At 34.1% G+C, this 23,809-nt stretch overlaps 1 protein-coding gene across 1 annotated transcript; it reads left to right on the plus strand.

The window, feature by feature from the left end:
* The first annotated feature begins 311 nt into the window (after nt 1–311).
* LOC104479289 (heparan sulfate glucosamine 3-O-sulfotransferase 1) lies at nt 312–5,782 on the plus strand. The gene is made up of 2 exons (XM_010119896.2): nt 312–350; nt 4,123–5,782. Exon 2 carries the CDS (start codon nt 4,242–4,244, stop codon nt 5,169–5,171), a length of 930 nt encoding a protein of 309 aa, XP_010118198.1. The 5' UTR covers nt 312–350; nt 4,123–4,241; the 3' UTR covers nt 5,172–5,782.
* Nucleotides 5,783–23,809: the final 18,027 nt, after the last annotated feature.

The raw sequence follows: 23,809 nt of genomic DNA on the forward strand, positions 1-23,809 counted from the left end.
AAGGATCTTTAGAGCATTTCTGCAATATTAAAATGATTTTTCAGCCAGTGTATTAGCTTCTTCAGTCTAGTCCAAGATTTTTAAAAAAGTAAACCAAACAAAATCTCAAGGTATTATTTACTTAATTCGTTCTCTCTGCAGCATGAATTTCTTCCCAAACTTCATTTCTGCTTAGTAAGTATCATATCTGTTGATGTTCCTTATGTCACTAGGCAACACCAACACTACCAAATAATACGGGGGGGAAAAAAAAACCAAACATATAATAAGGCACTGCAATTCTGATCATGTGTCATGTGGTTAATTTCTCAGGAATACTCTGAAATTCAACGATTGTGCAGTGCAGCAATGTAAATTATTGTTTTCGTTACAAAAAGCAGTTCATATCTTCTAAAAATGTGCATTTAATTGTAAAAGGCAGAAAAGCAACACAAAAACTATTCAAATAACATTCCAATTATACTTGATAAATAATCTTTAAAACTTTTACACTTATGTAGCAATTATAACCTAACCATGGGATCTAACATCGTAGAGCTTCATCAAAATCAGTCAAACATCTTCAGCTGAAGCTGGAATGTTGTTCTGTTGGAGTTGCTCCCAAAGGCAATTTTGACCTATTTAGGTACTAATTTTACAGCACATTTGGATTTGATTATTTCTTATAGTACTTCCTGGGCAAGGTTTTCTTCTAGCAATGACTAAGAAATTTTCACTATATAAAACAACTAATTAATTGCAAAGTGGTTAAACAAATGTAATTGTTTTCAAAAATGCTACTAATACTTTGGTCCATAAAAAATGCAGACTCTCTTCCGTTACTTGCTTTCTAAATGTGTTTTATAGAGAACTGCTGATTTCAGATGGTAAATTAAACAAACTCTTACTCACATATGAACCTGAGAATGTTTTGGAAGACCAATCTTTCCATACTTCTAAGTATGAATTTCTCATTCAGCTTGCAGACTTCTTTGAATGACAGTATTTGAACCTGATTCTTAGGTGCATGAAATAAGATAACTATCAGTTAATTAGGGATAAAACAATATTAGTGTGTTGGGTTTTTAAAATAAAATTTAAAAGTAAATTTGAGCATTTTTTCATCAGTCGCCAAACCTAGGAAGAACATACCTCTGTCTATATTACTACAGTCTCCAGTCTCAAAAATGCTTGTGACTCTTTTTGTTTTTTTACACCGGTTTTAGCTTATTTCAGAGAAATTCCTTCTTTCTTCTCTCTCCTTTTTTTTTTTTTTTTTAAGCCATTAGCCTAGTTAGTCTCAAGATTATTTCTTCCTGAGAACTTGAAAAATAATTTTCTTTCTGGTTAAATAAAGTTGCCTAAAATATCTGTCAAGAATCAGTTTTTAAAACTGTTTCAAGATGGGATAGTTCTGGAATTGAAATTAGATAATGAAGTATATGTCTCCACCTCCGTATTTGCAAGACATTTCTTGCTTGGCAGACATTCAGGCTGGTCTTGCCTTAGTTTCAAGGTGCTTGTAATCTTATGTATACAGGTGTATACACATTGTAACGTATAATGTGCTGTGTGTATCAGCACAAAAAAAAGTAAACTGAAAAAATTTGTAAGATGCTTATAAAAACAAGTCCTCAATCTTCCTGAAAGAATTTTAATTTAAAAATTAAGATTAATAGAATGTAAATTAACATGAGGTTTTGGAACAGGTTAAAAGAAAGATTAACTGCTCCCTGCTCCTTTGCCCCACCCTCCCCATATCTCAGCCTACTGGCATCACAGGAATGGAAAGCAGCCATACCGCCATATATTCCTACTTCAGAGAAGAGAGGAAGTCTTTCCAAACCATCTTATGCGTAGCTCTGTCCTTATCCAGGATGGACTGTTTAGGAACCTTGTGAATTACCAAAAATTTAGCTTGAAATTATTAAAGCAGACTCGCTGCCTATAACTATGCTTAACATTGGAATGCTGGTATTTCAGGAGCCATCTGGGGTGTGATGCCTCAGATAGCATGGTCAGTGTTGTACATTCTATGAGAGCTTTTCAAAATCAACATTAGCTGCTATTACAGCTGAATGCATTTTGATTCTTCAGCACCACTAAACAGCATGTGTACCATTTCCTGAACTTGCCATTCAAAAGCAGAGTCATTCTGAAAAACATAACTAAAATGGTTTTAGTATAAACATATCTGTTCTTCCATCCTGTAGTTGCCATATAAATGCTTGCATTCCCTGCTCTTAAGAACTTTAAATAGAACTTCCATGTGAAGTTCTTAGTAAAAAACTTGTGACCTTTAAAATGAAACTTCCATTCAGGTTTGTAAAGGAGAACAATATTTTCTCCAGTCCCTGATTACAAAGCCAAGTTGTACTTGGATTTTTCCAATATTTAATATGTATGCTCACACATTTTACCTGGTTAAAGCTGTGCTCTTTTTGAAGAAGCAGCTGCCCTTTCGGTCTTGCTTGGACACAACAGATTTACTCACTAAAGGTTGTAGTTTGTTTTTAAAATGGTAGTTTTAGGGTTAATATTTGCTATGTATCTGTGAGTTTAGAGCTCATTCAGGCTAAGAAGAGTTATTCCCTAGATATCCAAGAAGCTGGAGTAGGTTTTAATCAGAACTAGAAAATAGATTTAACAAACCTGCCACATTGCCCAGACTGTTATTACCAAAAATGTTAAATGTTTAAGTCTATAAAGTAAGCCTCAAAGTAAACAATTTTAAAATAGAAATCCTGAGTGCTCCTCAGAGCCATAACAAATGGGAAATGGCTATGTTTTCTAAGGTTGTTTCTAAGATGCAAAGTACTACGACCAATATATTCAGAAAGAGACTAATTGACAGCTGAAGAAGGAGCTAAAGTTGTAATATTTCTGAGACTACTTTAAATTATGAGACATAATTCAAATATATTCCAAAACCAGTTATTGTTTTTAAAATAATTGCTGCATCAGTGTATGAAATAGCTTGTTTCCACACTCTGCATTGAAAACAAAACACGTTAAGGATAAGAATCCTCTCAATGAGGATTTGTCGTGTAAGATTTTCAGACATAGAAACAGGCAATCCAAGCATAGTGGTTCCAGTGCAAGTGTTGCATTGATCTGAATTTTTTTTTTATCACTGCTGTTGTGAGGGCAGCTCTGTTAGCAATCTGTTTCAAAGAATATATACAGGAGTTACCTAAGAGATTTCAAATGTTATCAACACAGTTACAGTGACATTTTCTTTCACTTACATGTGCATATGCACATACCTGCAACCCTAAAGCTTTTTTTTCAAAATTTTAAGAGATTTAACATTCACCACTTCCTTAAAATGATTGTGTGCTGTGTGGATTAAGAAAAATAAGGTATCCAGCTCCAGCCAGACTTGCTTCCCTGCAAAGGTTTTTAGATGCCCAGAAAGCATGTAGGTATCTCTTATACAGAGCTTTGTTTGAACTGGGGAATACTACCTGAAGATTTGATTTTGCCAGGATTTTCCCAACACTTAAGTGAATACACTGGATAGTTGCAAAGAATCTACTCTGTCTCAATTATTTTTTCCACACTGATCCAACTCAAACACTTCATTCTTGCTTTGCCACACTGTTAGTTTTCCACTCTAAGGGGCTTAGATTCCAAAATTTTAGCTATATCTCTGCTTTGTTTTCCATGTCTAAATAAACAAACTTTTTTGTGTGATCCATAACTCACTGGAAACCAAATAGATGCACCACTATTCAGTGCTATTATTTAGATTAGGATATACTATTCTAGCATGGAATTTAGGGAAAGGCATTGACATTCAAAAATACTTTGGAATTATTATTAATATCATATTAGGTATGGCATATATGGCAAGAGAAATACATAGTAAATGTGTAAGAGAACAAGGGAAGCCAAAGCAAGCAAATACTGGTCAGAAATGTAAAATCAAGTAAACAATTCTTATGTTGTGCTTAGAGGAAACAAAAGCTGTTGAAGGGTTAGTATCCATCACTGGTCACCTACGGTCAAGGAAAAAAATAAAAGGGTTTGCTATATGGTTTCTGTTGTGATCACAGATTAGATTTGTGAGTTGAATTATGAGTTAGATTTCCAGCTGGTAATGGGTTTAAAAATGCTGATTTGTCTTATTTTATTTTGTAGATGCTTCAGAAACTTGCTGTGTTTACACCACGGGTTCTGCCAACCAGCTCAAGAGGGGACTTACCTATTCTTTCATTAGTCAAGCATAGCATTGTCTTGAACTAATTATTCCTCTCCACATGGCCTTCCTACTAATGTCAGCTTATCTTGTGCTGACTCATGCTCAGGGTGCTCCCGTTGAGAATGGGGCACTGTTGGAAACACTGAAGTCACAAGTAGGATTATTCAGCAATAAAAGTGAACACTATTCAGCACAGGTGAGACCTCCTGGCACAAGCAGACAAATACCTCAGACAATCATCATAGGAGTTCGTAAAGGAGGGACAAGGGCTTTGCTGGAAATGTTGGATATTCATCCTAATATTGTGGTAGCAGCTACAGAAGTCCACTTCTTTGACTGGGATGAAAATTATGTGAAAGGAATAGACTGGTATAGAAATCTGATGCCATTTTCTTATGGAAATCAAATTACAATTGAGAAAACACCAGGCTATTTTACATCACCACAGGCTCCAGAAAGAATTCATGACATGAATAGCTCTATTAAACTGTTGCTCATTCTAAGAGATCCCACTGAGAGAGTTATATCTGACTATACTCAAGTATATTACAACAGAGTAGAAAGCCACAAGCCTGTTCAACTTTTTGAAGATATTGTTATTAAGAATGGAGCACTTAACACCAAATACAAAGCTATTCAGAGAAGTCTATATGATGTTCATATGGAAAAGTGGCTTAAGCATTTCAGTCTGGATCAGATTCACATAGTGGATGGCAATACTTTAATCAAGGACCCTCTTCCTGAATTACAAAAAGTTGAAAGATTTCTAAATCTTCCTTCCCGAATTATGTCTTCTAATTTTTATTTTAACCAAACCAAGGGATTCTATTGCATTAGAAGCGATGGAAGGGAGAGATGTTTACATGAATCCAAAGGACGCCCCCATCCTCTTGTTAACAACACTGTTTTAGAGCAACTGTATTCTTACTTCAGAGAGCACAATGCAAAATTTTACAGAATGGTTAATCATTCCTTTGACTGGCATTAATGTATTTGGCATCAATATTTCTTAAAAAGGGCCTGAAACAAACTCTTTCAAACATATCTTTCTAAACTGTAGAGATTCGTATTATGAGAACTTAACATACTGGTTATATGCTTCATTGGAATAAAACATTGTTAACTCATTGAAATGGTACCCTTCATGTAGGGAAAAATAAGTTTCATGTATTTATATGATTACTGAGAAGTCATATCTTCTTTCTCTCGTCATGCAAATAAATTAACTTCAGTGGACTTATTTCAAATATATATCGGTTACAAGATTTGTGCTGTTTTGGAAAAATACTTCTAACAGTGTAAAAAAATGTAAATATTTGAACTAATATTATTCTAACTGTTCCGTATTTTTTGTTGTTAGTATTTTTTATATCACGCACAATTATAGTGGTGTTGATTTCTAGGTTTTTTTCATACAGTAAGTTAAATTGTATGCTAAAACAGGGGCATATGTAGTGGCTCCAATAAATAATTAATCCTCTGTGAATATGCTGAAGTTCTTAATTAATAATAAAAGGAATCTAGTTCAAATAGGTGAATTAGTAAAAAATCTGCAAACAAAGTAAGAATATGAACTGTTTGAAGAAGCTTTAAGTGAGAGCTCTGAATGTAAAGAAATTAAAATATCCCAGGCAACCTCAATTTACACTCTTATTCTATACACTAAAAAAAAAAAAAGGCAAAAAAGTATTAATATCAGTAACTGTACAAATATTTGGTTATATAAATTACATCACTTTGCTCTAGAATTGAAAAGCTCTTCATTAGTACTGCCATATTAATCATGTTTGTATTCTGTGACTAGTTATTTTGTTGCTCTCCTGGCTTTAGTTTGCATATCTCCATTCGCACACTGACTCTTGTTAAAAAAAAGAAAAAAAAAGAAAAAGAAATTATTTGCTTGCCCTCCAAAGCATGGAGTATTTTTATTTTGTCATTTCTAATGCAGATCATGGGATGTATTCAAAGTTAAAATAACATCTTGTTATACTGTATATCTCAGATACAGTTTTCAATATACTTAGTATGGCATACTCAGATTATATATATATAAACCACACGCATCCATACCTCTGCATTAGGAATTTTTTTTATTTTTAACGGGGTCTTTTGTTTGACAGTATTGTGCTGATCTGTTCTCCTTTTTCATGTAAACATTTGCTTACATATCAATACCAAAGAAGAAAATCAACTTGAAATGTTAAATGTGGTGCTAGAAGGAACTACAGATGCAGATGTGCTTGTTTGAAATTGTACCTTGCAATCCAGAAACTCTGGTGCACCCCCCTAGCAGAAGCATTCATTAAGTGCATTCCTCTTCAAGCTTCTCAGGACACTGGTGAGCTGTAGTTGTGTGGACCCACTTTGAGCACCACAGCATCAAACTCCACCTAACCCTGGTGAGGATCCTGAATCTGTCCTGTCTAAGCCACTGTGCAGCCTATAGATGTATACGTTTCTAAAGTGGGATTCAGTCTTCCACTTCACAGGCTGAAAGGTATGTATCGCAGCTCTTCATTTTTAGGCTTCTTATACTTTATGAGGGGGCTACTACACAGATGTTAGACAGGTAGCAGTATTCCACTGAAACTGGACGGAATCAGATCCAGACAGATTATGTGGAAATAGCCTTCATAAAATATTCCCTCAATAAATGTAAAATGTTAAAAATAATATAATAAATCTTATTCTTTATCTTGTCTGCTACTTGTATGCATATAAATGAAAGAAAATTATATTTATTTGTCATTAGCATATAATTAACCTCTGAAATTATCTTTCTGAAGTATGATTATTTACTACATCTCTAATTTCTACAGATGGCCCAAATTGTTATTTACTTCTTCCACCTTTTCTGAGATTATGGCTTCTTAATAATTAATATTGATCAGATCTGGGGACTACTCTGAAGTACAAAGTTGATCTGAATCAGATATGGAAATATGAATGCATTTCATTCAAATTAACCAAAGAACAGGATGTTTGTTTTGGTCTTTACAAGGACATTGGATAGGCAAACTATAATGATTATGGTTAAAACTATAATGATTACGGTTGTGTAGTCCAACAATATCTTCTTTGTCATTTGTCAAATAAAAAGTTAACCCAGAAAAATTCCGAGCAGTAGAGTGATTTTATATTGGACCAGCACTTTGTATTTTGTGGGCACAACATTTTTATCTGATAACAGAAGCCCCAAATCCATATGTCTTACAGTGTTTAACATAGCCTATTCTTTCTAACCAACGCAACCTCAGTGATGAACAAAACTCATTCCAGTCCACTAATTTCAGAAATACAATATTGAAAGTGGCAACATACCAGCAGTTTATATCATAGATTGTACTTTCTCCTTCAGCATTGCTTTCTGTTTCTTGTACATTCTAAAACTTTCCATATTCTTCTTGTTTTGCTTCTTTTCAATGACAATTCCATTTAATAGTTGTTTTTTGTTTTTTTTTTTTGGCAAGAAGCTAATCTGAAAACAATGTACACTTAAACAAAGGTTTCAGGTAGTTGCCAGTAACTGAAGAGTTTACGTGTTTGTATGTCACATTCAATTTCATAGGTTTCAAGAAAAAAAAAAAAATTCTAATGACTTTCTATATTTATGCTTGCAGGCACCAAGTCTTTCTCTTTGTTTTCTGAAGTTTACAGCTAATCTTTAAATGAATTGAATGCAGGAACACCAGTTGGCAGAAGCTGTACGCATCTTTGAAAATGAAGGTCCCTTTCTGGAATTTACATTTCAAGGAAAGCTGATCTCTATGGATTAGTGATGCACATATCTGCTTGATTTGTTAGCACTCTTCATTCCTGCTGAGCATTTTTTGGAAGGACAGAGTTGATGGAATTAATTCAATGGTCATTTTAGAGTTTATGAATACAAGAAGAAATATATTATGCTTAGTATAATTTGGGTGAGAGGTTGGTTGTTTTGGTTTGGTTTTACATAAATCAAGATTCTCATTTGAAGTTTTGTTTTGGTAAATGGTCTACAAAGATGCAACTTAACCTCTGCATAACATAATTCAATAAATATAGTAGACTATAATTTAACATTACAAACTGTTTCAATCCATTTCTCATTTTGTGGTCTGAAAAATATTATCTCATGCAGTCCTGACCTTCTCGATTCTTATTTCCTTCAAAAGATAACACTCCTGCTGTCTTAATCAGGAAGAGGATCAGATCAATTAAACAGAAGATTCACTGAGCCACACCTTAGTAATATTGAAAGAAAAAGTACTCAGTCTAGTCAAATTTTGGAAAGAACTGGAGGCTCACAACTGGTTTAAAGATGTTATTAACAAAACAGTTCTCAGTTTAAGAAATTACAAATATCTTTCATGAATTTTGACAATTGATAGCAAACCATGAACTATTCTTCTCCAAACTGGTCATCAAAGGACTTTAATCTTCTTGTCTGATACTCAGGAGGTGTTTGCAGAAATATACTTCATGTGGGAAGGCTGCTTAAAGAGCTCATGCAGTTTTTTCAAAGGTCATTGGGAGCATCTGAAAGAGACGGTATAGTCACACATGTAAGACTACTGCAGAATTTTTGACAGTTTGAGCAGCTCTTTGATATTGTTTTGCATTCCACAAACATCGAGCTTCCACTTTAAATACTGTTCCTTTCCTTTTTTAGTTAAAATGCTGTAGTTGTCATTGCTTTGATCTAATATCACTGAGAATTAGCAATATCAAGCAACTGCAGCTGTAACTTGATCAGTTTAGCCTTTGCCACAATAAGCAGCGCACTCACACCTAATACCTAGATGAGTCTAAGAGTATTTTTTTTTATATACAGGCAACATATATTAGCTATAGTATATAAAGAAAAAGCATTGGGAAACTTAAGAGCTAGATTTTTTCCCCAGAAAGCTCCTAATACTTAACTAATGGGAAGAAAACAAAGAGGTTCCTCTACTGCACTCACCTCCATTATTTTACTAGGAAGAGGGTTGGATTTTTGCACTGTATCCTCTGTATCTAGCTGCTCAAATGCCTTGGGCTGACTTCTGGTCTTTTCTTTCACAGCTTAGCCTTGATAGAGTATTTACAGTTCCTCTTAAAGAATACCTGTTAAGCAGAGACATTTTTGGAATATCCATAGGCCATGCTGTGGAGAACTTTACAGAGGGCATACACTTAGTGCACATCATTGTATGCTGGTACACAACATCAACTCCTTCAGTATCCTTTTGACACAAAACCAACAGATAATCATATTAAAATGTATTGAAGAAAGATTAGATTGACTACTGTAGGGAAGCACATTTCCTTACAGAGTTTTCAGTCTTCATGCACATTTCAAGAGTGCATCAAAAAGAAATTTAAAAATTGCGTTGCTTCCAGCAAGTTTGACTGCTTCTTGCCTTTGCCAATTCAGACACTTTCATGAGTTGGACAAAAATTTTAATACTGTCATAACCCCTATAATTTCTTGTTTAATTTATGTGGTCAAAACCAAAAATATGCATTACCACTTTGCTTTATAGGAGCAGAGGTTTTTTTAAAAAAAAAGGAAATGAGAGAGAGGCACACTCCCCAGTACCTTAATTCCTAGTAAGATTTGCACGATAACAATACTCACAATAAGATTACCTTGCAGAGAAAGGAACATTTAAATTATTTAAGTAAATACTATACTCCTGTAGATTATTATTTTCTGAACTTCCGGATTTGATCTTTCATTTCCTTCAAAAGCTTGACTTTTATCATAGAAATGAACAGACACATTGGAATTAAAATCAGTAATAACTTGTCAACCACATTAATAATTACGAGCAGTGAATAGCCAATATTTAGTTACTGGCCAAATAATTTCCACTTCAATTATTTCAAATTTCAATGTGACTTACTAAATTGCTTTATTATTTTATAAAACAAATTTTAAATTTAGAACCAACAGTGGATAAAAAGACTCTATAGTATCATTCTATGATTATAGAGGAATTTTCATGTCTTTAAGGTTAATTAACAGTGACACGAGCTTACCACAATTCCTGAAAAATTATTGGAATGCAGTTCTGTTAGTATCTTGCCAAGTATAGATTAGTATTTGAAGTTGAATCTGCTACTTATGGAAAATTCAACAGGTTAAAAACAGATTGACATAAATCAGACTTTCCTGGTAAAACAGATGTCATATAAAATGTACAGTATCCCATGTATTAGCCCATGTTACAAGTACTATGAAGTCTACTTTCTGATGCAAAATGGTCTTACACTTTTATGTTGTATGTTCTTTTAGTTCCACTACAACAACCTCTCAGTAAGTGTTTAAAGAAAAACATCTTAATGTAAAGTCTTTACCAGTGATGCAGTTTTTCTCTCAAAGGACATTTCTCTGGTTCTGCATTGCTTCCTCTGAGATAAAAAGGTGGTTTGAGTCACACTGCAACAAAAGTAGAGCTATCATACCAGAAGAGAGATTATTAATTAAGACTATTACTTCTATTTATTATAGTTCTCAGTGAAAAACATTTTTATATATGGACTGACAATAGTTTAACAATCTTATATTTTCTTTCTCTTCTTTAGATAATACAACTATGTTATAGTTTTTCTTATTCTGAAGAATGTTTCCCAAAACTCTTACATTATTACTCTAAAGCACTGACTTACAGATCTAAATCAGATGGCAGTAACAAAAGGGAAGCACAAGTAATTAAGAATCCATTGCCTTTGCCACTTGAACTGGCTAAGATTGTCTTAATTTTTAACTCTTTTGATGTGAGCATTTCAATCCATCATAAACTTTCTGTTAGGAATGTATCAGTCAAACTTGCCATAGGAAGAAATAAGGCAAGGGCAACTAGAATGCAATAAAACCTGAGCTGAAGACCCTCTTACGCTAAATATTTTTTGGCATAATATTGCACAGTTACTAATGCAAATTATGACTGACCTGATAACACAATGCAGAGGACTAAGTAACATGCTACTCCAAGGATCTGCCTGGGTATTCTACATGCCTGAATTAATTTAATAATCATTAGGCTACTAGGGACCTACATGAATATACATTTTCAAAACACTGTATTCCATCTTATTAGAGAATGCTGCAATACTGTAGGACAGGTTGAATATATTAGGTCTATCCTTGGGTGAAATGCTGCAGTGTTACTAAGGCAAATTGGATGAGAAATAACAATTTTCTACTCTAAGTGCTGGGCATTTTTAAATTCCTTACAGAAAATTAGCAGCACTAGATGCAGCTGTTTTGTTGCTGATTTGACAAAGACTGTCAGCCTAGGAAAAACGCTGTACAACTGTCATAAGAAGACTGACGATACCTTTTCTATACTCTGCCAAGATACAAATCTACAACTCTGGACAAGTGACACAGATGGAACACTGCAAAACTGCAGGAGGTGCATTGCTGCCTCGAGTGAAGAAAGATTAAAGGCTCATAAACAACATATGCTATAGCTACACACACACACACACACATCATACACAGCTTGCAAAATACACTGAATCTAAAACAAAAACAAGCAGAATCTACAGCTGTGCACTGAAGTGGTCCTGTTGAAGGCATACTGAACCAGGGGCAACAGTTCCAGTATGAGCTATCTCTAACTTATTATTTGATGTATTAATAAACTGAAGAATGTTTAGGCCATGTGCTAGGCATCTTTTGTGAGCTAGCACAGTATACTGCTCTTAATATTTTCACCTTGCAGACAATGGGTGTTGTATTCTCAGATTCAAAGTAACCTTCATCCATTACGTGTTTGCCAGATAACTCACATTTATGTGATTTAATTTCTTTGTCCAAGAGTACATACAACAAAATGAATAAAATAGATTAACAGATTCTCTGGAAAAAGATGGCTAATGGATCATATACTCACAACCTGTTTATGTACAGTAAGCATAGGAGAACAGGGGTCAAGCAAACTGCCTTTCCTACTTTTCAAAAATAAACTTTCTGTGTGTTTTCATTTCCTTTAATTTAGGGGGGGGAAGCCTCCTCTACATCATTTAATAACTTGGAATTCTAAAATTCAAATTCATCTGAGAAGTTAAAAATATTTTGGTTTCAGTGTCTTAAAGAAGAAATTACTATTCAAGAGTCACTACATTATTAGTAGCATTAGAAAACCATTCACTTTTGTTTTAGTTCGTTTATGCCTTGTGTCACACTCTCTCGCCTCTCCCTTGAAAAGATATTTTCATAGCAAATACTCTTTTTGCCAGCTGATTTCAATGTTATATTGGCAGAGTTCATAATATTAATCACTTGCATTAAAAATACAAATATTAGGTATGGTGATAGCTAAGTCTTACATTTCCACATAAGTGGAAAAAAAAAAAATGGCATACGAGAGAAAACTATGGTCACTAAAAATAGGTACCTGCTGAATCATACTGAGTATTGTGTGCTGATTTATCTACAGAGATCAGGGCTGCTTCAGCCATCAAATGACTGCTTGCAACATCTTTTGTGAGTTTGGGAAGAGTGGTTCCCTCTTTTCATCAAACAGACATTCAGGCTTCAATCTGAGAAAAATGTTTTTTCCAGTTCTTAGGGTTCTTGTGTGGAAGTGAGTGGTTAGGTGCCTTTTTTTTCCCCTCAAATTACCCGCAGGACAGATTTTTACCAAATTGCAGTATGTATTCCATTGGTAACAGTAAACTCACTTTGGAAGACACATTTTATTTCTTTTACTAAGTGCTGGGTCCTCTGTTATTTTTGTCCAAAAATCCAATTGTCACAGATGGTAATTATTCTAGACAAATACAGTCACTCAGAAAAGTATGAATAAAATATACTAATCCAGCTTTCTGTAGCTACTAGATACAATGATCCAGAAAATACAGAAGCTTGTTATCTTGTTAGGGTCGTTTGTCTGTGACTCCTTTTTATCAAGTAAGTATTGGGTACAGTTATATATTTATATATGCTTGTATAAGTCCCTATCCTGATCATCTGTGTATTATGATCAAAGGGAACAGGATTATGTTACCTCACTGTAATACTAAATCCCAGGATGTTTATTTCACATAAGCGCAACTTCACTGCCAGTCACCCACTATCTTTGATTTTCTTCTCTATCTATAAATTATTTTCTGTGTTTTTTTCATTTATTAATGAATTCTGGGTTTTCTCTTTCATGGAATAAAGAGTTTTGATCTTAAATTGAGCTTTCCTGATCTGAGAAAAGTAAAAGCTGAAACATATACTATGTCTTTCAGAAATAAATAATTTTTGTCTCTGTGCTGTGTTAGTATGTCAGGGAATTATATTACAAACTAAACAAGCAATTAAGACAATATAGCTAGTCCTAACACACATAGCAAGCATAATGATTGAGGATATTTTTTGGAGGACAGGGAAAAAAAATCACCTTCCATTTTAAAAAGGAAGTATTTATTTGAAATTTAACAGAAGCATTTGGATTTGTGTGCTCCACTAATGTAAAGTGGCACTGACTTCAGTCAGCTACAGTAACTGCAGTAAAACTGCTCTAATTTGTAGCTAAGGATCTAGCCTGAAATGTATATATGTAGAGAATGCTACTTCAGTCTTACGTGGCTGTTAAGCCAAATGAAATAACTGTACTTTCTGAAACATAAATACTCTTATCACTTAACACACAAACATTTGATAGCAATGCTAATATAGAAGCTGTTTCTCTCTTAATTTGATTTTTCTGTAGAAATTCTAGTCAGTGAGTTATTCAGTGACAAGCAATAAACTGCAAGGCGGGGGGAGGGGGGAAATTCCTTTATTTGCATTACTGGCCTCATTCTGTCAACATATCACCCAGATTGCTGGATACACACAGAGATGCATTCTGGCAATGCTACGAAGGGACCTGCATTTCCTACTGTCTATTTCAACTTATTAGTAATAGGATTATGCTTCTGGCACATCTAAAATAAATTAATATTGGATTAAGTCAATTCAAAAAGGTGTCAGGAAAACACATTGCAGATTCATTCATCACAAACTTGAGACCAATATGTTTTAAAAGAGAGTACCATAGTAATTATGTTTACATGTATAATTGTCTGAAGCTGAGCCAAATGACAGAATATATTCTAACACTTTCCAGCATGCCTTCAGTGCTGATTAAACCATCAGTTCATAAAATATATAGTATTTTCAACACTAACAGTAACACAAAGAAATTATTTTAAGTAGTTTTGTTTTACTTTAGAAAGCATTTTATCTGAACTACCAAAAGATTTTTTTTATCACTGCTAATTCAAAGTTGTGTTCACTGACCGTTTGTTTGTTGTTCACTGATGATCATTTGGATGTTTTTGAATATCAAGAAATGACACTGCAGCAGTATTTTTTAAAGTGGTAATAGGCTGGGCAAGAGTAATTGCCAAACTTTACATAATTGACTTAAGTGTAGAACTGGTTGAAATATTTTATAAACTAATTTATGTATAGTATAATACAATGCCAAAAGTAAGACCAATAGAAAAGTCTGAATAAACATTTCAGCATTTACATTATCTTATTGATAGGAAGATCAAAACAAACAAAATGAATGGCAGACTGATTCTGTGGCCTTTGATGAGAAAAAAACTCCTACCTGTAGCAGACATAACACTTGAGCTAAAGCTGCAGATCTGGAAGGTTGATTTGGATGTGCTATATTCTGATATTTTATTCACACTACCTGTGTCTTAAGTAGGACCTCAGGTACAGTTACAGCCTACTCAAGGTAAGTAAACCTGTCAGATTTTCACTGGATGTGAAGATGAATCTGAATTTACTCATTTTGTAGTCATGACAGGCAGGTGAAATACAGATAAAGTAATAAAGATACCTTTAGCAAAAGACTCTCAGCATGTTTAGTAACTTGCCCTTTGTGCATTTTACAAGTGAAGAGCACAAAAATCTTACTTTCCTGAAGTATTTAATATCTTATGATTTAAAATAAGCAAGCATAATAACCTCTCAAAGATTCTCAAAATCACTGAGAAGTAAGCTGAAAAAGTCAAATTAATAAGAGTGGTGACTCTTAAATAAGATTATAATGTTTCCGCAGCCTTTCTTCCTTAGTCTGCTACTTTAAATCATAACTACTAACAGTTAAATCATTACAACTAAAAGTACTGTTACACAAAGCTTTCTGGTTATAGGCGGAAAGCGTATTTTAAAATATACTAAATTTTTAACATATTTGAGCTCTGAAGGGAAAACATTCCACACACCCAGTACTCTAGAGGAAAAGAGACTGTACACTCTCAGCTTATTCCATTTCAGAAAGCCCTCAGGCCCAAAATCTCTCTCTCCTAACCGTCAAGATTGAAATGGAATACAGGGCATCAGAAGCTCAGAAAATGCGCTTGGGATGCAATCCACTTGGGACTTAAATATTAACACGGAAAACCTTAAACCTTAGGCTACCAGGCAGCTGAGACAGATAGCAAAAGATCATGAGGAGTCACGCTCCCTTCTGCTAATCTCTCCTTGCAACAGTAACACACAACTGAACAGTGAACCAGCTGTAGGCAACAGATCGTTTATGCAGGTTGCCCAATGTACTGTATGTATTTCTTTAATCTGCCTGCCATCTCAAAGATGTGCATTGTGATTATCATCAAGGAATTCAAACAGAGCTTGATCTCATTTTCATCGCAATAAAGTTAACAGTGGCTTCAGGTCCTTGAATTGCATCCTCTGGTCCAAAACAGCACGTAGACTGCGCAACCTGCGGGCCTGCAGGAATGGTACCTCATCACAATTCAAAAGGCCTAGGGAAATAACACTTTCTTCAGACCTCCTGCCTGAACCAATCATGATAAATTAAATCTGCAGGGATTCTGTCTTAGCTAATCTTGTCTTTTTATCACGTACTGCAGTCATATAAATGGAAAACAATTGCATGTCTTCTTTAGTTGCAACTGGATATAGATTATGCTAATGACAACTCAGGCCATCTTGCTCGCAAACTCTCAGTAAGTCAGACTGTGCTTTATACATAAGTATAGGAACTGAACCAGACCTTTGTGAGACACAAAGAGAGGCAAAAACAGGCAAGAAAATAACTACGTTAAAAATATGCTGGCACCATCTGCCGTTCCAGGTGGCTTAGAAAAAGAAATGCAAGATTGAAAGAAAAATCACAGGTTTCTTTATACTCTTTAGTTTTATTTTACCTTCCATTTTTAAGCCTTCAGGATATCCTAGTGTCATATATCCGTGCTTTTCTTTCTCTACAAACAGAAAACGCAGGCATTATCTTTAATTAACAAATAATAAGCGAAGATACTTAGACTAGTATATTCCCAAATTTCCAATAGCTGAAACTTTTGGGGAAAAAAAAGAGCAATTACCTTGACACTTAAGCTCCAAACATGGGAGCTGGCAAAGTTGGAGAGAGATTCATCACACACCTCCTCTTTCTAGCTAGTTAGCTGCAAAATTATCTGGATCTGCAGTATCAGAGAGGAGATGATGCAAAAAAGTGGTAAGGTAAACAGTTCTAAATTACAAGGATCAACCTCTACTCATCAGATCCTCATTTAATTTTATGCTAAATGGCATAATTCAAAGTCAAATTCTTCTGCTAATTTATTCTGAATTTGGTTATGGTAGGAACTTGTAACATTTAGATCAAAATCTACAAACACTTTTTAAAAATCTAGGTGGTATATTCTTTTGTTGATAATAATCAGTGATACATATTCTTTACATTCTTTTTTTTCCTTATTATGAGATGTGCTATTCTTTAAAAATATTTATGCAGCATATTTTAAGCAGAAACTCCAAATTTTCAATCTCCCCTATAGCATTCTTTAGGTTACTTAGATTATCCACATTTTGTGTGGATTTTGCTATTACTCAGTCATGAAGCTTTCCTATATGTTTATGCAAGAAAGGAGTTAAATCAGATTAGAGCTATACTCATGCTTCAACACAGTCAGGCATTCTGCCTATGAGAATGAAATATAAATTACACAATTTAAGAGATACCTGATTTGGTAGTCAACATAGTTCTGTTTTCTTGATGAATAACAATAAGAAGTTAGTAAGTCTGTTATGGATGGGAATGACTTTGAGTTTGCATTTATAAACCCATCAACAAATGAAAGATCAATTTGCTTAAAGTACTGGGAAGGAACAATTTCACAATAATCTTTTAGGTTATCCTCAACCAAATGCCTGTACTCTGGCACTTCATAAAAAAAATTACAGTGTGAAATTCCCTTCCAGTCTTTGGAAGCCAGCAGTGTATGCTGGTAGATCCTAATCTCTCCTCCATCCAATTCACATCTATTTCAGTTTATCCATACCTCAATCACTGTGATCAAATAACTGGAGAGAAACTAAATTGTTTCAAAGCTTTTTGTAAAGAGGAAGGAACAGTTTTCTCTTCAAACCTCCAGGCTTACCAGCCAGCTGTTAATTTACTGTGAATTCCTTCAGCAGTAGTTAAATTGGATGCATGTTTAACCAGGGAAAATTTTGCAAAAAACAAAGGCAAGTGCTGTTGGGACAATTTCTTTACATGATGCTATAGAATTTTAAATAAAAATTAAAAAGCCACACTCCCTTTGCAAACAATGCCTCAATTGATGTGAACCACTGTTAGCATCCTTTACATGTGTAATCCTGCACCAATCAATCCACAGTCACAAAGACCATGCTATTGCCTAAGCAACTCCCTGACCTGTGCAGACAGAACACAGCCATACTGTGCCTATAGCTCTGCTATGGGCAAAACATCCCTGGGGCCAAGTAGCCTCTTCTCTCGTGTTCTATCAGTGGTGATTTATCAGTCTGATCGACTGATAAAATTTGACAAAGAAAAATGGAACAGAAAATAAATTATTTTCTAAATTTCTTAAATACACTTTATCCATGTCTTTCAACAATAGGGGGAAAAAAAAATGAAGCATCTGAGAAGGGAGAGAGAAAAAGACGTATTTATTTACTACAAAAGCAGACATCCAACAGAGCTTCTGTACTGAGAGAAATTTCAAATCCCACAGTAGAAGCCAACATTAAAGCATTCCTGTCATACATGGGGCATATAAGACAGTGTCCATATTTCATGTGGAAAAAGTTAACGTTTATTGTGGTAAGACGCAGATTTACTTAGATCGTGGGGGCAGGAGAGGGATCAAAAAATGCTAAATAGATCTTTCTTTTAGAAGATAAAAGAATGAGTTAAACAGTAAAGAAATATTGATGTATCATATAAGGAGAACATTAGATAGATAAAATTAAGTGCGATACTGTTTCTAATTTATTTTATGTAAATACATTATTTGAGTGTGTTGAATCTCATCCATTACACTTATTTTTAGATACATAAGATGATTTTTTTTTCTTCTCAAGATTAATCCATGTTGTTTGAATATTCACTGTAGTGTAAATAGAAAACCGATGGGTTTAGAAGTATTCTACATTGTAAGAATTGTCTCTCAGTTAAAATTATTTTATATAATGTGCTTCTGATGATAGAAAATGACAATATGAACATTAACAACTGAACTTGTTGAATCAGATGCTGAGACAGTAAGAACATTTTTCAGACAAACTAAAGCCATGGTGGCTCTTCTTGGATTTTAAAGATACATCCTAGCTGTACAAGTTTCACCCAGTTAATTAGAATGACTAGCAGTCTGAGCTGACAGCTACAATTACTTTTTTTTCCTGCTGTAGCAATAGTTTCTTATTTTTTCTACAAGTAGTTGCTTGTGTTTCTTGTGGGAAAGCAAACCAGATAAAACAGCACTTCAGAACTAGCTTTACTTGAAGAAGTCTTACCTAACTGTTTCCTTTTGACTAAAGCTAAGTTTTAACCACAAATATCTAATTTGTTCAAGTATTTTTGTGTCTGTAGGTGTATTATCTTTACTCATCAATGTCAAATAGGCATGGAGGATTTTCTGGATCACTGAAAAGAGTCTAGCACTAAATATGGAGGGTTTTTTTTAGTGCATGCAAGAGTGCAGTATATATTTCTAAATAAGTATTTTAAAATTTGTTATTTCTACATAAGTATAAGGAGAATTGGTACTAACTGTAAGCTGAGTAGATTTTTCAGATGTGTCTATTTAAAATGCAAATATGTGTATATGTGAATATCAGGATATATGTCTATAAAAAGCTTCTTTAAATGTTCAAACTCCTAATTATTTTTTCAAAAGACTCCTGGAGATTCTTTCACTCAGATAATCTTTCAATTTTTAATTTACTTTATTAAAATCTCAATAAATCATCTTATTGTCAACCTCTCTATCTGGAATTCATTAACATATCAGAAGATAATTTATCAGTCGCATCTCATATATTGCTTCTCATACATCAGTTTGTCATTTCTCTGCTTTCATTATCCTTCGTACAAACTAAGAAAATCTTAACTCATTTCAAATTTCTATTAATTCAGGATATATAAGTGTTAACTGTTTAAAGAAACCTAAATGCTTAAATTAGCTAAGTTTAGCTAAGTTTACATATGTCAAATTTTTAAAACTTTTTTTTTGCTTAATAGAAAAATATTCTAAACTACTGAAGTATAGAAAAGGTTAAATTTAAGATTCATCATCAGTGTTGGCAAAATCTTGCAATAAGAGGTTAATAACCATCTACCATTTTAGCTCTAGCAGTGTTAACAGTGTTGATATAGAAAGACTTCTGTTTTCTGTGCAGTCTTGGACAAGTCACTTAAGACTTGCTGAACCCCAGAGCTTTTCTGTAGGACATCAATCAGAAGAAGGGCATAGTGCGCTAGGTAAAAACTCTCCTTCCAGCACACACGAGGTACTATGCTACAACTATAGGTTGCCCTCACTTAAAAATGCAGTGTTCTTGTTTCGTGAAAGTGTAGTGAAGATGAATCATTCAAGACTAAGGCAATCAGGCATACACAAAACCTAAAGCAGACAGATAAGTAACCATGCATGTCTGAACTAATATGATCAAAGTGATACTAAAAATGCTTTTGGTAGCTTGCCATCTGCTGCCAGCAGAAGCCAGATTCTCATCTGCACTTACATTTGAGCGAAATACGTAGTATCAAATCGCATTTACACCTTTTCTGAGTTTCCCCTGATGGCTAAGGTGACAGAAAAGAGCTACTGTGTAAATGAGATTCAATCTTTAGACACCAGATATTGTCTGCAGGAACAGAGGTACATTTTACAAAATTCAGTATGCAGACTATCATTACATAGATGAAAATTCCATGTGGATTAGCAGCAACTGTAAAGTTACTAAGACACTATGTCAATTAAATGTATTATTGTCTGAATTTTGAAAACCACAAAAAGAGCCAACTCTTGTGCACACTGGTTTCAGCAGATCCAAAATAGTCTCATTTTAAAACTTTGTAATATAAACAAAGCACTGATTCCATTAATATCTGATGAAAACCATCACTGAGGATAATAAAAGCTATATGACTTTGTAATAGCACTTTTGCAAGAGTGAATATAGAAGAATTTATGGAATGAAGACACCAATTACAAGCAGAAGAGGCTGTAAATAATCTCTCTCAACATTTTGCAAGACTACAACTATAAAAGACAGTTGTAAGCAACTGTGAGCAATGATCAATCTGAGATTCATATTGCCTGACTACTGATGCTTACATTGTAGCTACCTGGATATAAGTTTATTGTCTAGGTTTGTTCAATGAGAAGTAATACGCAGCAGGGGAAGAAATATTCACTTCTAAAACACAGTTCATCTGATTTACTTTAGACATATATGCAAGATAATACAAGTTATGCCCTAAAAGTATATATTTCTATTCACTGAAGTCTTCCAAAGAGTTTACATTTGCAAATATTTACACTGCAAATGTTCAAATTTGAAGCGATGAGTCTTATCCAAATTGCAGTCAATGAGAAGAGAAAAGTAAAAGTTTTTGTCTACCTGTTTTTCAACCTGGGTGAAAACAACCATAAAACAACCATATTCATCTCCACTCTGGCAACCACAAAAGCTGTTCTCCCCATAAATAATTGTGGGGGTTCAGGTAAAGGTATTCTCTTTAATTCACATACCTCCTATTTTGTATATGCCATTGTGCTCTAGATCCTTGTTTTTGAACGTATATCTGATTTATTCAGTAGTGTTCTGCAAAGTATTCAAAGGAAAAAATGCCTACTAATTGCTGTTAATGAACACTTAAAAGGCAGCTACAATCACTGACTTGTCTCAATTACCTCCTAAAACAGTAAATGCCAATGAATGATTGTACTCCAGGAAAAAAAAAAAAAAAAAGTCCCTCTTTCCTTTAATTTCACTTTATCTCCTTCATACTTTCAGATACAGCTAAAAAGAGGACACTAGTCATTTCTTACTAATCTTCTCACCTCAATCAAATCCCTCTTATTCACCTTATTCAGACTGAATTATCCTGGTTCTTTGCAATCTCTCTTTGTTCGTATAGAAGTACCACTATATCTTTAATCACTTTCTTAACACCTATCTGGACTCTTTCAGTCTCAGCTTTATCTTCCTTAGGCAGCTGTCAGAGAAGGCACAAGGATCACAAACATGTACAGAAATACAACTAACAGTTTCTGACATAGGATTTCTCAGATTACCAGTGAGTCTGTGCACTTACTTATTCATTCCTTGAACTTAAAAAACAATATGTTCCTGTATCATTTTATAGACTGTAAATGATCTTCTAGATTACACAATAATATGAGGTTGAATTTGTGAAAGTTGCAAATGACAACACAAACTTGTAATCTCTTGTAAATATAATGTAGTCATGAAAACAAAGTGGCAGTCTCCCAGATCAAATATTTTACAACTCCAGGGGAGTGCTGTGGAAAAATATTGCAAATTGTATGACAGAAAATACAGGCCTAACAGTCACAGACCCAAGAACAAGTAAAAAGAACTGAATGAGTTAAGAGAAAAGAACAAGTCGTAGAAAATTAAAAAAAAAAAAACCCAGTAAAATATTAGTTGATCTAGGGAATCTGCCCAGGTGGAAGGAGGAAGAGTGGTAGGAGAAAGATACTTCAAGAGGTCAGGGGTATTTTACTCTGCCAAAAGTGAAAGAAAAAAATAATTCCCACGACGTCCATATAAAATTTTGTTCTGAATCATATGAAGTTTGCATAAGAGACAGACATCCTTTCCCCGCTCTACACTGCCTGCCAAAGAAATGCACAATGATCAAATGAGGCCTTTTACTCCCTTATATCAAGTTCGATGCCAAGGAGAAAACATTAAAGAACAACTTTTCCTGGACAAAAATGTAATTATTTTTGTAAAGTTTTATTGTTGGTCAGAAAAAAAAGGACAGAGGTGGCATAAAACAGCTGAATGATCTTGGAAGTAAAGCCATCACTTTAACTCTTTAAAGATTTCCTACACGTTTTTCACATAGCATTGATAGAGGATGTGGGCCAAATTAACGTAACTGTTGATACAAACTTAGTTACATGAGGGATAAACGTGAAAAGTTTCTTGAAATGTTTGCAGCTATTTCAAGCCAAAGAAAAAAAAAAGTAGAGACTAAGCATTCCATCAGAAAGCTAGGGGGTGAGGCATTAAAAAAAAAAAAAAGCAAAGTTTTGCAGAGAACTGAAAAAAAAAAAATTAGCAATATAGATGAGCCAAGTTCACTGAAATCATTCTCTTTCAATCAAAGGTATTTAAACAGTTTTTAGACAAATTTTGTAGCACCAGGATGACATCAAGTGGCTACTCAAGCCAATTACTCCACACTTGCTAGAAACAGTCATTATGACATCTCCTTAATAAGCTATTCCTACTGTGTAAACATAATGGTATTACCAGCTTGCCTCTATTTTAAATTCAATTTTTGCATGTCTTAATTTCAAGTCCTCCATGCTTTCCTTAAGTCTCTCTCCAGAAATCATAAACTTAGAAATCTTCCAATGTATGAAATAAATATTTTTTTAAATATCTTTCAATTCAGGAAATCAGAAATACCGATTTTTTTTTTTTAACAGGTATATTAAACTTTTTAATAACTGGAATAATTAGGCTTAGCTAGTCAGATTTCATCTAGAGGGAAATTAATCTAGTACCTTGAAAGATCTTCTTGGTGTGCAAAGCAGATTATTAATAATTGAAATAAATTTCACAGCTTAATCAGTGAGAACAATCATTCACTGGTACAAACTCCTCAGCGACATGGTGGAGTCCCCATCACTAGAGGTTTTCGAGATGTGGTTAGACAGGGTGCTAGATAATCTCATCTTGGCTCCTTTTCCCATGAAAGTTTGAACCAGATGATCTTTTGATGTCCCTGCCAACCTAGGCGATTCTATGATTCAATATTCTAGACAAATAACAGCTGTAGCTCCTGATAAGCTTGTATTAAAGCTATAAAAATATGATAACCAGTTTAGAACTAGTTAATACAGTTTGATTTTCTCAAAATTTTATTCCAAGAATGTCCAGCTTCAAACATGGCAGTAAGGATTATAGTCCAAAACTGAATTTGCAGACAACCAAATATCTAAAAGTATTTATAAGACAATTTCTTTCCAACATAAACAATGTGGTCTTAAAAGTTTACACATTTCCTTCTAGCTGTTGCACAGAAGTCTACTCAAAAAAAAAAAAAAAAAAAAAATCATAAATAGCAGAAGTAACGGAATCTTCCTACAAATTTGTATCCTTTGATCCCCCTACCAAGC

Source organism: Chlamydotis macqueenii, chromosome 7 (genome assembly GCF_036417535.1).
Source record: "Chlamydotis macqueenii isolate bChlMac1 chromosome 7, bChlMac1.mat, whole genome shotgun sequence".
NCBI lineage: Eukaryota > Metazoa > Chordata > Aves > Otidiformes > Otididae > Chlamydotis > Chlamydotis macqueenii.

Bases quoted from the DNA above. Each gene is read 5' to 3' on its own strand.
- LOC104479289 (XM_010119896.2), top strand. From the start codon at position 4,242: ATGGCCTTCCTACTAATGTCAGCTTATCTTGTGCTGACTCATGCTCAG.